Source organism: Lasioglossum baleicum, chromosome 13 (genome assembly GCF_051020765.1).
Source record: "Lasioglossum baleicum chromosome 13, iyLasBale1, whole genome shotgun sequence".
Lineage (NCBI taxonomy): Eukaryota > Metazoa > Arthropoda > Insecta > Hymenoptera > Halictidae > Lasioglossum > Lasioglossum baleicum.
The window spans coordinates 6,611,061-6,626,063 of record NC_134941.1 but is presented as its reverse complement, the minus strand read 5'-3'; the positions used below and the strand labels follow the sequence as shown (position 1 = coordinate 6,626,063).

Sequence of the window (15,003 nt, the reverse complement as noted above, 5' to 3'; positions counted from 1 at the left end):
TCAATGATAATGGCTATTATTTTATGAAATGTGTTTTATCAATTACCAATTGATATTCGAATATGAAAAAATATCTTAGTATCACTATTATAAATGGTATCGCAGTTATAAATGTACAAAAATGCAACTGTCTTGCATAAATTGGAATACCTTCACCATTTGTCGAAATCTCTCCATAAAATTGTCAGAAATTGTTTCTTAAATTACAACTCAGCTTTGACCAGGGAATGCACTTCTTAATTTCAATTAAAGAACTGTGAGTACAGTCTCATACTTTAAACGACAATTTCAGCCAATATTTTCCTTGTCAAGGGAACGTTGAAACAAAAGGATGAAGCAGAACAGTTTTACGTTATTGTGTAGATCTGGAAAAAGTTCGCGGCGCTTGAAGCGACGACTGAACAAGAAACCTAATTACATTGAAGTAATTAAGTTTTAAGAAAGCGACGTTTAAGGGATGCTTCGTTACGAACTTTCGGTGAAAATGAATAAGAGGTTGTTGAGGGGAAAAAATAGACTATTCTTCGCATCGTTAACCGATTCCGTTGTTGAACGACGCAACAAAAAAGTGATTAGTTTACTCGGGTTTTTGGTCTGAAGTATTTATGGATCCGAGGAGAAAGCAAGAAAACTGGAGGAAGAGACGTTTTAAGGATTCGAGAGCGAGGAACGTACTTTTTGACCTAATTTCCGAGCGAGCCATTTATAAATTCCAGAGGTGAAATTCTGTGTGCAGGGAATTCGAAGAAAAATAGCAAATCGCGCACGTAACGAGCAAAAACTTGAAAATTGGGGAAATACTGTTTTACAGGAAACAGTAATTCAATTGCAAGATATTCTAGATATGTTATTGACATATACTGATATAAAAACACACATATATATTATATTTCTGTTAAATATTTCGAATTGGGTTACAACGTTTCCAGTTCCGATATTGATCCTTTTAATTTACCAAATATTCCCGGACGATAGAGTTTTCCCCGAAAAATATTAAATACGACTGACTAAGTGAGACGACCTAATTTTCGGCGAAAATAAGCAGAAGCGCGACACTTGCAGCCTATTAAACTGCTCAAATGGAAAGATTCCTGTAGTTCCCACCAGAGGAGTGTTACACGGCCAGAGACCATTTGATTGCCACGGAATGAAAATTAGAGGACCGTCGAAAATGAATTACCTCGACCAATTTGCTGTTTCTATGCACCGAAACTTATCGCCGGCAGCGTAGTTCGTTTCGAAATCGACAATGTTCTGAGGGAGGACGAAGGAACTGCGGGGAACAAAAGGACAGAGTTCCCAAAGTTTGGTCCGCTTCCTAACTAGTCCACCAACTAATACCGTTACCATAAAGTTATACTTCGAAAAGGATGAGCTCCTAACGAGAAAGTTGTTTTTCCAGTCTGTACACAAAGTGCATAGAACGCGGCTGTCTTTTCTTGTTAAACGTCAACTTTTTAGAGACACAATGCTAACTGTGGAAGAACATTGTGACAGATGCATTGTTCACAGTACAGTTATTTTCTCCTTTTGGATGGACCATTCATTAAAATATCAGACATACGTGTATGTGTGTAAGTGAAATCATTGTAAAGTTAGAATAATCTAATCAATTTTATAATGTTTTAGAATTTTTAGACAAAACGGAAAGCCGTGTGAACGAATAGATAAACACCAAAAACATTTGAAGAATTATTAACATTATGGACAAAAGGAATAATTTACTTTTTGTATTCCTTGAAATTAATGAAGAATATCTTTAGTTTTCATAAAGCGTGCTGTGTCCCGTTGTTTTTACGAATTGAAAAATATTATTCTGCAAGATATGTGAAGATGTTGAAGAAATGTTCACACATCATCGTTTCTTCAAGAAAAGAAATTGATCTTTCTAAAGTTTCAGGCTAGAATATTCCCTTAAGCACTGCTAGGATACGACTGTCTGTGGACTCACATTTTGTTTAAATTGTAATTGTAATTGTTTGAGATATTTTTCGTAATGAAGCGACCTCGAAGAAGAGCAGTGCGTACAACTGGGATAAGATTGACGTGAGTAGGGATGTTCTGGTTGCCCGTTGCGGAAACCCGACCCAGTTAATAAGATGCGCTCATTCAATATTGGTTGTGTATCATGCCATTGTAACTTGAGCGACCTTGTTCCTCAGAACCCGTACTCTACCACTTTGGTTTTAAAGACAAGTCCGTTCTGGACTACTAGGTACCACAATTGATCGAAAACTGTATGTCAAATATTTTCCGAAAAGCTGTTTTCTAACAATTTAATTTTAATCGAATACTGGAAGATACTATGCAATTGAAAACAATTTTCCTGGAAGTATATTTACTTGAATTTAGTAGATTGTAAATTTATTGGCAATGAAAAATATCTAATTGACTTCGAAACTACTTACAAGAAAGATATATGGAAATATTTATTTGTTCAATTTAAAAAAGTTCATGAAATTAAAGAAGCGCTGTTTACGATCAAAATTATTCTATCAATTGAAATTCTCTATGAATTATTTATACTACACTATTAAATTATTATTGATGCTTATTATGCAACTTCGTCAAACACATCATTCCGTTGTAATTTATTTAATAGCACTCTGTGTACAAATGCATCGAGATCCGCAGTCGAAATGTAATATGATGCCCTCGGGAATAATTCCAAATTGCCCTGACGACGTTACACAATAATAAGATTGTGTTTCCCTTTTGAGATTATGCTGTATATGTTATTCAATTACTACGTCCTACCGCATATGGTTCAGCATTATGTAAATATTGAACTTCTGAATTCGGATAGAACCATAGCACGAATATTAATTACCTCGTTACAGCATGTTTCATCTTCATATGTAAAATTACAATTCTACGCGAATGTGCTACATGCACACGATACATATTTGCATTTAATCTAAACTGCATTGGAAATCGCATGTTCATGCTATAATGTTCGAAAAGATAAGGAAAGATTAACTAACCTTATATTTGTAGTTGTCAGGAAAAACGCCGCATGTCACAATTTCAAAAAAATTTGAGTTTATGCATTAATTCAACTTTATAGTATAGGATTTACGTATTTACCAGAAGAGAAGTCATAAAAATAAATTCGAAAGGCTCAAAAAAATAATGCAATTTAACCAATGTCCTATGTCAAAGCATTAGTGATCAAAACTTTAAACGGCAATAACTCGAAAGTGAAATTATGTGATATGCGGCGTTCTTCCTGACAACCACAGATATATCCTATTACTATTTGTAATTTTAATAAAGATGAATATTAAATATAAATATAATATTAAATACAATTTAAATAAATCGGTGAATTTTTGTCCATTTTGAAGGACCACTTAAGGGTTGGAAATACAATTCAAAAGTCATTGATTTGTGTATCGTTTATATTCGCTGTTGTCATCGATACATAAAATCCTCAGACCTTGACAATTTCCCCGCGATCATAATCGAAATTCAAATTGTTACTTTCAACCCCAGTCTCTCGTTTAATATTTCATCGCACGTAAATGGCAAATTGTCCAGCAGAAACCCAATCATAATATTTTCCGATACATTTCTAACCTGCCGATTGAATAATCGCGCATAAAACCTAACGACAAAATAATACTTATGCTGATATATAAATGATACTTGTGTGTAGTGTACGGCAGGGTCGAATGCGCCACTAAACGCAGAGTTAAAAGCGAAATGAAATGTCGTCGAAGCCACAGGACGCACCCGAAATGAACGTAGTCCTCTTTCCTTCCGTCGATTACATTCGGGCCCGTGCTAAATGCATTCCGGCGAATTATTAGTTCGCAAATTCGCGGGGATTAAGATAATCCGTTAATTAAAATTCGCTTTGGAACGGGGGAGGCGGCGGTGGCTGCCCTAATTTCGCATGCATGAACGTTCGGGTAATGTTCCCGCGGCTGGAAAACTGCTTCGTCACGGGGATGACGATTTTGTATCGCGCTTCCCGTCACGGCGATACCGCTATGTAAACAAAGATACACCGGTGCAGGGTTAGCGTAATCCGTTTATCCATGATTGGATTCCAAGCGATTCCATAGATATGCCACGGAAGACAATTCGTCGCGACTGTAATGACTACGACAAAGACTGAAATCAATGCCTCTGCGACGGTACGATGAAATCATACACGAATGATAGATTAATTACCGTTTGACAGCTAATCCCGAGTGAAATCGCCATCGAAATGACAAGATGTTAAGCCCTCGGTAGCCGACAATTCAATGTTCTATAAAGGCTAATTCTACTATGTTATAATTGGACTGCGGACTTTTATGCATTTATGAAGAAACTGGCTAGGTGAAATGTAAAACAGTGTAAAATTAGAAAAATCTAAAAATAGTGTTATGTTATTTAACTCCTGCTGCAGGCTATTTAGAATGGAGCCATTTCCAATTTTAATCCAGAAATGGTGCAGGTCAGAACGGTTTATTAGTATTTAAGAAGGATATGCACCTCGAAAAGTCAGATTGACTTTGTGAATTTTTTTATTTCAACACACACACAAATAGTTATATTAAAAATATTTAGCGCATACGTTGTGTCAGACTTTTATCTAGAAAATAGTAAATTTTTTACAGGAAATATCCAATGGAAGTGAGATGGCAATCCTGTTTATTCCTCAAATTCCTGCCTCTTCTATAGAATGTGTATATGAATCATTGTCCTGCCTATATGTTCTAACTTCTGAGCAAGAGAGAATTATGCTACTCTGAATTTTTGCGTAATCTTAATAATTGTTCATTGCTCAACAATGACTTTAAATAATATTTACAAATCGACATATTTTTCTTAAACAGGTGAATATAATTTCTGCCAAATTATTTCATATTATCTTAATATCTTAATTTAATATATCATATATAAAATTGGATGTTTGTATATATATATGATTAATAGACTTCGAAACTGTTTGACCGATCAATATGAAACTTGGCACATATATGTATTTTTTCATGGGGAAGGTTTTTACGCTATTGTTATTTTTTTTTCTTTTTTTTTAAGATCAAAATCTAAATTCTTCTCATTCTTAGCACGGGCGAAGCCGTGCCGGAGGCTGCTAGTTTAATATGTGCATAAAATTGATTTATAATGTGTCTCTGAACTGTCTATATCCAAAAATATTCGATACTAGATACGTATATTCAGAATTTTTCCATGTGTACAAATGCAAGGAAAATGTTTACAATTACATATTTTGTCAAGAGAGTACTGTACTTCTAAATAAAATATTTGTAAAACTTCCTTTTTAAGCGAACTTTCAGACAAACATATAGAAAATATTAAAATAAACAAATGAAACATTTTCATAGACACACTATCTGTTAAGAACTGGACTACTGCTTCAGTAAAGCCCTTTGTAATGCTGCAGTTGATGCCGCCTATCCCCGAATATATTCCTTGTGTGTGAGAACTGTAAGTGCACTGAACTCTCTGTACTGTATGAACTACTCTGAGACTCTAATCGCTCGTGCTGCACCGGCGTGTTGTGACTGACTGAAGTCTACTTGCCGTTTTGGGTCCCCCATGCGTAGAGTGGGGGTGACCGGGCCGCTTGTACAGATTCGATATATTGGGACTTTACGATACGGTCTCCTGGACCTTAGGAGAATTGAATGCGCAGGTCAGAAAATCATGTGTGCTTGTTATTCTGTGCCACATGTTCAATGACATCAATGACAACAAATTACTGAAAAATTTTCAGAGGGCCGGCCGTGCCATAAAAGTTATCTAGGGTCCTTAATACTACCTTCATATTAATAAGTTTGAATTTAAAAATTGTTTACTACTTACGAGAAATTGAATTGAAAGACCATTTTTCTATTAACCCTTTGCATTCCGTTATCGTCGATGATGCGACATTGTTGGTGTACTGTATGAGTCACTAGGCTGGAGTGCAAAGGGTTAAATTGTAAAGTCTAATTGTGATTTGGATTTATACGCAAATTGTTAAGCTTACACACATGTAACATCTTAACATATTGAAAGATACATAAATAAATAGTAGAAGCCATCAACTAATAATTAGAAATACAATGCACTGCCCCAATACAATTATCTTCAACATATAAATTAAGAACTTCGTTACCAAGTAACTAACAATTATTATTCATAGTCTGTGGACTTATTAAAATTATAATAAGACGAAATAAGTGTCCATGCAGCTCCGTTTTCTTGCAATGGATGAATTATTATTTTGCATCGCGGTCTAGCTGTTAATAACACCGTTTCTATAAACGAAACAAGTGAAGCTTGAAACGCAGAATATTCTCGCGTCATTCGACGTGTCGGTCAACAAATGGTGTTTTCCGATTCGTATACGAAGGAATTAAATTAGTCGTTCAACTTTGCTCTTCTCGATACTCCGCGAAGCGGGAAGCACTCTTTCACGAACTCGGTGCATCGAGCTCCTCCAATTGCCCGGCGATTTTCAATTGCACTCGACTATTCCCAGGATGCACTTGGACATCGAAAACAAGTAACCAGTGTAAACAACATCCTCGAGGATAATAATCTGACGTCTTGCAGCAATGCTCGCGCAGCCGTTTCGGTATCTCGGAATAAGAGAACGAGAAAAAGTATGCTGGAAGTGCCACTCGAACGCAGTTTCATTGCGATGCGAATAGCACGTACTCGTCTCTTCGCTTTCAGACTTCGGAGAAGCTTTTACAATTTATTTCATCGTGTATCGGCGGAGAACTTCCCTCGATATTCACCCGCGGACATGTGTATGACCGACGTAAACAATGTTCATCGATGAAGTTAGAAGAACCCGAGTACGCGTGTGTCGATCGTTGCGGAAAGATTAGCTAAGCGTTAAGCTTTCCACGCCGGTTAACTAGCCTCGCGTGACTGTCATTCGGTTACATTGCAAAATTGTGAACTGACTTGTACGTAGCTTTATCACGATACCAGTAATTTTCCATTATTTCAGACGGGAGCTGATTTGTAGAGAATGATTACTTTTCATTCGGTAATTGTTGTTCGTAAAATTATTTCTATATTATGATAGACTGCAGATTCCATGCATTCATTATAAGAATGAATAGGGAACGTTTAAAACAGCAAAGGGATCAAAAGAATTTAAGAATATATTTCCATCGTGTGATCTTGTGTGACCTTGAAGATCAGTGTGACGTGTTCGAAAGAATTTGTTTTGGCACACGCTTTCATGATATAAAAATATACCTAGCATTACATTTAAAACATACACACTGAAGGTGACCTTAATTTCCAAGAAAATAGTGCAGATAATTCTTTAATGCTTCAAACAATAAAAAAATAGAAGAATGAACGTAATACTTAATATCATCATCTTATAGAAATATTTAAGGAATCATTGACACAATTTTAATTATGTTCTATAGTCTTCTAAAATGTAATTTCAGTCCTAGTTTTATAAAACATAGCAGAACGTTAAATAGCAAAAATAATACTTATATTTTCGAAAACGAAGCAGCCTTGTCGTTCCCACGAGCTTTCCCATTATTACAACGAACGCGATCCTACGGTTTTCACGGACTTTTTCACGCAATATTACAACTTTTCGAATAGCATTTTTAACGTCAAGACGTCCCGTTTAACTATGGCACTCCGGAAACATTTCTACAAACACGAGGAAGCACGCTGGAACGAGCAAATGGCTTTGTTACCGTCGGATATGTGAAAACATTTCCTCGATAAATTCTCGTCCTCGTCCTCGATATAGGCCACGAGAAAAGTGGATTGTTACACGCGATCACGGTTGTTGTAAACTACACAACAGACCCGAGAATCTCGTTTTCGAAGTGTCGTCGCGCTCGAAAAAAGCGTTTGCTTGCCCGAAAATATACGTGTTAATCCTCAAGTTTTCCGACTGATTGATTCCCGATTAATTATACGCGTAAGTCGCTCGGGAAGTTTCTGTCGTGATCCAATATTTCAATGTCGAAAATCTCGCGTGTGCTCGCAGACTCGATAACCCTTTCAAGAATTATTAGACACATAATCCATCTTTCGCCCGCGGCCATATTCGTTGAAAGGGAAATGCGAGGAGAGGAAAAAAAAAGAAAAGTAAATGCAATGAAAGGAGGCTGCTCATCTCTGAAATAAGTCTGAAAAACGTCGACGGCATTTCTGCAAAACGACGCCGCCGGCTGGCTTTTGATTGGTGTGACGCTCCAAGAATTCGAAATTAAAATGTACAAGCGAAATCTTCGGGAAATTCGCTTTTTAAACGAGACGGGAAATGAATCCCGCCACGTGCGACACAATCAGTCGCTCGTGACAGAACGGTTTCTGATATGAAAGTGATCGTTCTAACCTATTTCATCACAGTTTCGCATTTCAGTTGGACATTTCATCAAGTCACAGAAATATTCATTAAACTCGATATGTTTCACACTGGGGCGGCTAATCGATTCGCGAGGAGTCGATTTACAAGCGAACACAGTGCCATTTTAAAGGGAAATTGCTGTTCGAAAACAATTTCGTTCGAAATTAGAATTTTTTATGTAAATATTAGGTGTGCAAATAAGTTCCTTCCCCTTTTTTTCTACGGTTATAACTTCTGACTGAATTCTATTAGTTTTAGTTTAGCAAGAATTCTTCTGGTTTTAAGAAGAATCGTGATGAGAGCTCTAAGAGTTTCCAGTCCTATGCAATAATTTCAAGCATCATTTGCGTCACTGCTTACCCTTTGCATTCCAGCTGAGGAAATCAACTGTTCAAGCTACGGAAATGGTTTGTGCGGCACTGGGTGAGAACGCTGTATCTTACAGAACATGCAAAAAGTGGTACCAAAGATTTAAAGCCGGAAATGTTAATTTGGAAGACGACGATCAGGTGCACCGAGAATGTTCGATGACGGTGAGTCAGAGGAATTTCTCAACGAAAATCCGATCCAGTCGCAAGAAGAATTGGCAGAAAGACTGGGAGTCACCAGACAAGGTTTTATTATAGATTTTATGTAAGAAAATCTTGAATTTGGAATAAAAAGGGGGAAGAACTTATTTGCACACCTAATATATAGAAAACAATAATGTAGTATATTCTGACATATTTCATTATGTCGCTCAGTGGCGCGTTACCCTATGGGCAACTTAGGCAAATAGCCGGGGCCCCAAGCAAAAGGGGGCCCCGAATACGAACCAAAATCCAAGATCCGAATTCTACGTTTTTCTCATAAAGTTATTATATTTAGTTGGGGTTGGGGGCCCTGAAATTCTGATGTCGCTAATAACTTAGCAGTTGATACGACACAAAACTTCGAATTAAAAAAAAATTGTAGAGCTTTTCTGTACATGTTCATTTAATCTTAATTCTTTTGTTGTAAATTTTTAAATCGACTGCTGAAAGAGCGCAAATCGTATAGTAAAGTATTTGACTGAAAAAACTGCCATAGGAGCTCACCGCAAAGGATTAAAATTTCACGTAGACGAAATGGCAAGATAAATATACGTGTACACAAGTTAATTAATGGGGAAATGCGTCTAGTCCAATGTCACAAGCCCGGCCGTTGTTATCAATTTATGTATTAATTAAAAAGTTAAGGCGGCTCGTTTGCACGAAAAAAATCTCGGTTGCTAATTAACTGACAAAGCCTCTCTCTCTCTCGAGGGGTCAGGGCTTAATTACCGTGCGGAGCGACAACATTGCCGCTGTTGTCTGTGGCGAATTTCGCGATTACTCGCGTCATTGGCAGGAGAGAAATCATTGATTGGTTCGGTGGCGAAGATTCGATGAAACGTTGCTTCAAGAATCGTCCCGGGAGCTATAGATTCGCCCGTCACTCTCTTGATTCAACCTCTCGGAGCCTTTTCGGGAAAATCCCCCACGGAGAAAACCACCCTTCCTCTCTCTCTCCGCCATTCCGTGTCTGCTGTCCTTTAGAGGAGGGAGAGCCCATCGGGCTTTATCCTCCTAGTAAGGTCGCAGGAACCGAATCTCCCATTAAAGTCGGCTTATTAGTTCCTCCGAGAAACATTTCCAGCAGATACTTCACGTCATCAGAAAAACAGTATTAACTTCGCGCTTTAAAACCCTCTCGCGGACCGCGGCGTCGTCTTTGTCGAGGTTACGTGTCGCGAACAGGGACGGATACTCGCGCAATCACAAAAGGAAACGGTTCGCAAAGGGTTCGCTATTTCCTCCCGTGAGCCTTTGCGTTTCAAACCATTCACAATGGCGGGCTTTCTAATTCGATTTTTAATCATAATTTTTAACTTTGAGAAGCACATTCCGAAAATATAGTACACTCAAATATATCTCACTGTGATGACATTACTTTTTTTTTCTTTAATTGTTTGAATAATTTAAAAATAAAGTAATAAAAGTGTTAAAATCGCGAACAATTTATTACGCGCCTCGTCTCAATTTAATTGTACAAGAAGAAAAAGTACAATTTTTCTTTCTTTACTATATTTACATATTATTAAAAGCACGTTTCTCGACGAAATGCATAAATGACAACAAAGAGACACGATCTAAAATTTCGCGAATCACGTCTGTTTGCGATTACCTAGCATGTATGACAATCATTGACTATTTCTACTTGCGCTACTGACGACGGCACGCTAATATTTGCGTAGCATTGATTTCGCCAGCTCGCATGTATGTATACATAAAGTTATTTGTTGTTATCGGATCGTTGTGGAAAACAAATACTGTCATATCAGTGTCGATGCTTATAACCATTAACACTAGTGGACGTAATCAACAATGGACGGACACGAGTTAAATGGTTCTCAAGTGCACGAGTACCCGACGAACTTTCAAAGTCGATCACTCGACGCTTTTATAAAAATACTTTCGTTTATACTATTCACTCCATCGCGCAGAATTATTCCCAAACTAAACTTGAATTTCAGCCTCGTCACTCGCTGATTGAATTATTAATAGCATGCGGTTGCCTTTCTTCCTCGCATTCCAGAATCGGCGGCAGACAATGCGGAGATCCTTTTATATAATTGATGCGATAAATAGCTCGAGAATCTCGAGAACAATAATATTCATCAATTATTTCCCTCATCAATTTGACCAAAATAACGTAGCAGATTTTCTCTTTGTTTAGTTATTTCCAGACTGTTGTGTCAACAAATATTCACCTTTCCGCCATTTCAGTAGATCGCGTTGCTAATTTTCAATTGGAGCAGTTATTTACAGACTGTTGCGTCAACGAATTCTGTTTATTTATTATCTTTTTTTGTTGAGACATAGAAAAAACGTGTTAATACAAAATTTACACTCTTATCGACCAGATTATATTCTTAGCGACAGTTATTAACACGGAACCATTTTTTGTGTGTTGAAGTTCGTAAAAACATTATTACGTCGTTCATACCGTATTTATCACCTACTATCGGGAAACTATTTTAATCTACTGTTCGCCATTGAATTTCGAGAACTTAACCTTTTCAAACGTTGGTATTATTTCTGCGGAAGACAGTCGATTAGCCGGCTTAATTTTAATGGAACGTTTCGCATATATCAATCGGATTAACTGGCTAATTAAGCGGGAGTTTACAGCGACTTTGAGATATTTAACAGCTGCTCGTGGCTGGTAGCTAGCACTATTTACAATTCCTTTATTATTAACAAAGACGTATCGCCTCTCTAGTCGACGTTCTAGTATTTTCACCTTAACGATTGCTTTTACAGTACTACAATATTTTTCCTGTTCATTAACATCATGTACAGCCACCTTTATTTCTAATAACTTTCAACAGTATTTTTCATGCAGATTTATATCGTCTTTCCGGCAAAAATTAATGTTTTCAGAAATGTTCAATAGAATTAAAATAATGTTTCCGTTGATAAAACGTTTTCTGCTTAATATCTTTATAGTATCAGTGTTAAATTAAATAAACGTACTTTAGAAGCTGTCACTTTGTGCTCAGCATAAAACAGTTTTGTATTGTTCGTTATACAAATTTGTCTGCATATTCTGAGTAACCTCATTGTTGTATCAACAAACACAACATTGTATACTGTTCCTGAGCAGTTAAAGATAGCACAAATCTGCCATCTTTTCTGCTAGGACTGTAAAAGTAAAAGTTACGATGGGAAATGCTATAGAGTATAGATTAGACAGCCTATATACGACTTTATTAACAATAAAGAAACAGTGCTAACTCGCAGCCACGAGCAGCTGTTGAACATCATAAACTACAGTCACTATAATCGTTCATAATTAACCAGTTAATTCGATTGATATACAGTATAATTAATTCTTCTGAATTTTCTACAATCCAATTGCACATAGAAGACTTAATTCTTTGTATTCCACCCACTGATAGCTTTTTGACTGGGAGTGTATAGAAAACGACTGAATCCGTTCGCCTTTCGTAGAGCTCAAGCAAAATATCGCCGAGCATAAACGCGACAAAGTCGGCGCACAATGCGGTTGGTCCGTTCCAATCTACCCGGGAAAGAAATTCGGTTTCGACCCGTGAGACTGTTCCCAGTCTCCCACGAGGAGATAGAGGGTAAAAGATAAAAGCAAGACGTGATACTATCGTTAGACATACCTGATGGTCGGGACAGTCGTACATGTCTCTGTCTCGTCGGTAGAATGCGGCAGGCATATAGACAGTGGAGCGACAATCAACTCAAATCAAAATCTTCTCTCCTCTCCTCCTTCTCTCTACTATCAGTTATCTTTAATATATCTACGTTTTGTATATATATATATATATATATATGTATTTATATATAATATATCTCTCTCTGTCTATATTACTATTTAAAACTTTGGTATTATTGTGCCTGTCGAGATTTGTCAGTAGCTCTCCTCAACGGATCTCCTCTTCTTCTCTTTCTCTCTCTCTCACACACACATACACGTTCTCTCGCTCTCGTTCTCTCTCACCCTCTATAACTTTGCCAGTATGATCAAAATATACTATGAATCGTCAACATCGTTTAGATATGTGTGCCTCTTATATAGAAATAATTTAATCCTTTCTCTCTCCTCTCTCTCTCCCTCCTCTTCTGGGTGCAAGTGATCTCTTTCGTTAACAAGTGTGATTTCTCTCTTCTCTCTCTCTCTCTCTCTCTTCGATCAATTAGAAATTGCAATTCCTTAACTCCGCCTCCGACGATTAAACCGCGAGCAATCGAAGGGGTTCAGGTTCGGAGGTGACGAAGACTGAACAAAAATAGACGCTCCTATATATTCTCTATATCTGAAGGAAGATCACTGTTCCAGGCTGCCGCCACAGGCTCGGCAAACTTGTCTCTGATGGTGCAACGAACTCCGGCCTCTGAAAAGCTCGTCGTCGCCCTTCGTAACGGGTTCCACGACCCTCGTAGACGGATCAGGCTAACTTTCCGCCGGCGATTCCGCTTGCGTGCAAATTCTCCGCACGAGATGAAGCCAGGTGAACGCGAACCGGGTTAGTAGAGTCTGTCAGGCAACAGAGCGGCGAGGCTTGCGTCTCCTGTCTGTCATACTACCAAGAGGTTGTCAACGATATCGGGCCGATCCACCTCTACACTCGATCGAAGTATATCACTGATCACCGTCGTTCTCCACCGTCGTCGACCGTCTCCGTCAGCGATCCTCCGAGCAGCTCAACGTGGAAGGACCCCGGGATGTTGGGGACCACTGAGTGTGATCTGTTTCCGCGCGCGAGAGGGTTAGGGACGCTCTGGATCTAATCTCTTCCACTCGGCCGGGCAGTTAGGCTCGCGGAGGCTGACTCGACAGACGTGTCCAGATTCCTCAGGGTGCACAGTCCGGGCCGGTTCGCTCTCCGTGACTGTGACACGCGATGGACGAGGTGAAGACGATGACGAAGGGGTAAGATGATGAAGTCGACGACGACGATGAAGAAGATGATGACGACGACGACGATGACCACTCGTTGCTTGTGTGCGGCTCGCTCTCTCGCGTACGCGTCTGCACGGTGTGAGTAGACATGTGGGTGCCTGTGCGTGAGTGTGTTTGTACGTGTTGTGCCCGCGTACTTCTCTCGGCCGATCTTGTTGTACTCTACCTAGATCCTCATCCGTGCGAGCAGGTCCTCGTGTGTACGCGTATGCACGCGGACATGTACGTGCATAGAGATATAAGACGGTGTTTTGATGTACGTATCATACGAAGATCATAGAAGATGTGTGCCTGTGTAGGGCTCTCATCTGTGTCTCTGCACGCGAGTTTACGTGGTCTGTGTTACGAGATTGTGTGTATGTCTGTCGGTGTGTGTCTGTGTTTGGTGGGCTGCGAGGGCGACAGAGCGCGTGTCGCTACGAGAAACAGGTACCGGCCTGTCGAGTGCCTAGGGGAAGACTGGACTCGAAACCGACTCGCTGCCAGGACCACGGGAACGAGGGTGTTCTCTCCCTCTTTCGTTCCCTCTCTGTGCCCTCCATCTATATATGCCAGCCCCCCTCTATCCCCGACGATCTTTCTCTCCGCCCTCCGTGCGCCCTCGCCGTTTCCTCTCTTCGTTACTGGCGCGCTTCCTCTCTCGGTCCCTGCGTGAAACGTCGGAGCACAGGCGCGCTGACTCTCTCCACCAACCGACAATCAATACGCCGGCAGGCCCGTACTTTCGCCCGCGAAATCGCAATTTTCACAATTCCTTCCCTTCTTCGCGCGACTCTATCCCCCATTCGCCGGTCCCTCTTTTTTCCTTCGTCCTCTCTTTACCCTAAACCACACACAGCCCCATCCCCTTCCCCCCGCCGTCCTCCTCCACAGCCGCTGATCCATCACACTCGTACGAAATCGCCAACACGCGGGAAAAAGTCGAGTTTTCAACTTCGTTCAACATCAGTGTCAACGCCGTTACTGGCTCGGTTTATGGTCCGCTTCCAGGGGCAGCTGGCTTTCAAGATCTTCTTGACCATAGTTCTTCATGTACTTGCTAATATCGTTCGTGCCATAAGACGAGAATTCTCCGAAAGGTACCGTCACCGGTCCACTCGTGCGTTCAAGTCAAACCCCATCAAACTTTGAGCGACCTGGAGATACCTGGGGGAAGTCTGCTC

At 39.5% G+C, this 15,003-nt stretch overlaps 1 protein-coding gene across 6 annotated transcripts in view; it reads right to left on the bottom strand.

Moving 5' to 3' along the window:
* Alpha-catr (alpha-catenin related) overlaps positions 1-15,003 on the bottom strand; it is a 126,350-nt gene that overhangs the window by 77,342 nt on the left and 34,005 nt on the right. The window contains exon 1 of one of the 6 annotated variants that reach the window (XM_076437460.1): positions 12,537-14,679. The exons of the other annotated variants lie outside the window; for them this stretch is intronic. Coding sequence (XP_076293575.1) covers positions 12,537-12,593 — 57 coding nt within the window. The 5' untranslated portion in view covers positions 12,594-14,679. Of the gene's footprint in view, positions 1-12,536; positions 14,680-15,003 lie in introns of those variants that run through there. 6 annotated transcript variants of the gene reach the window in all.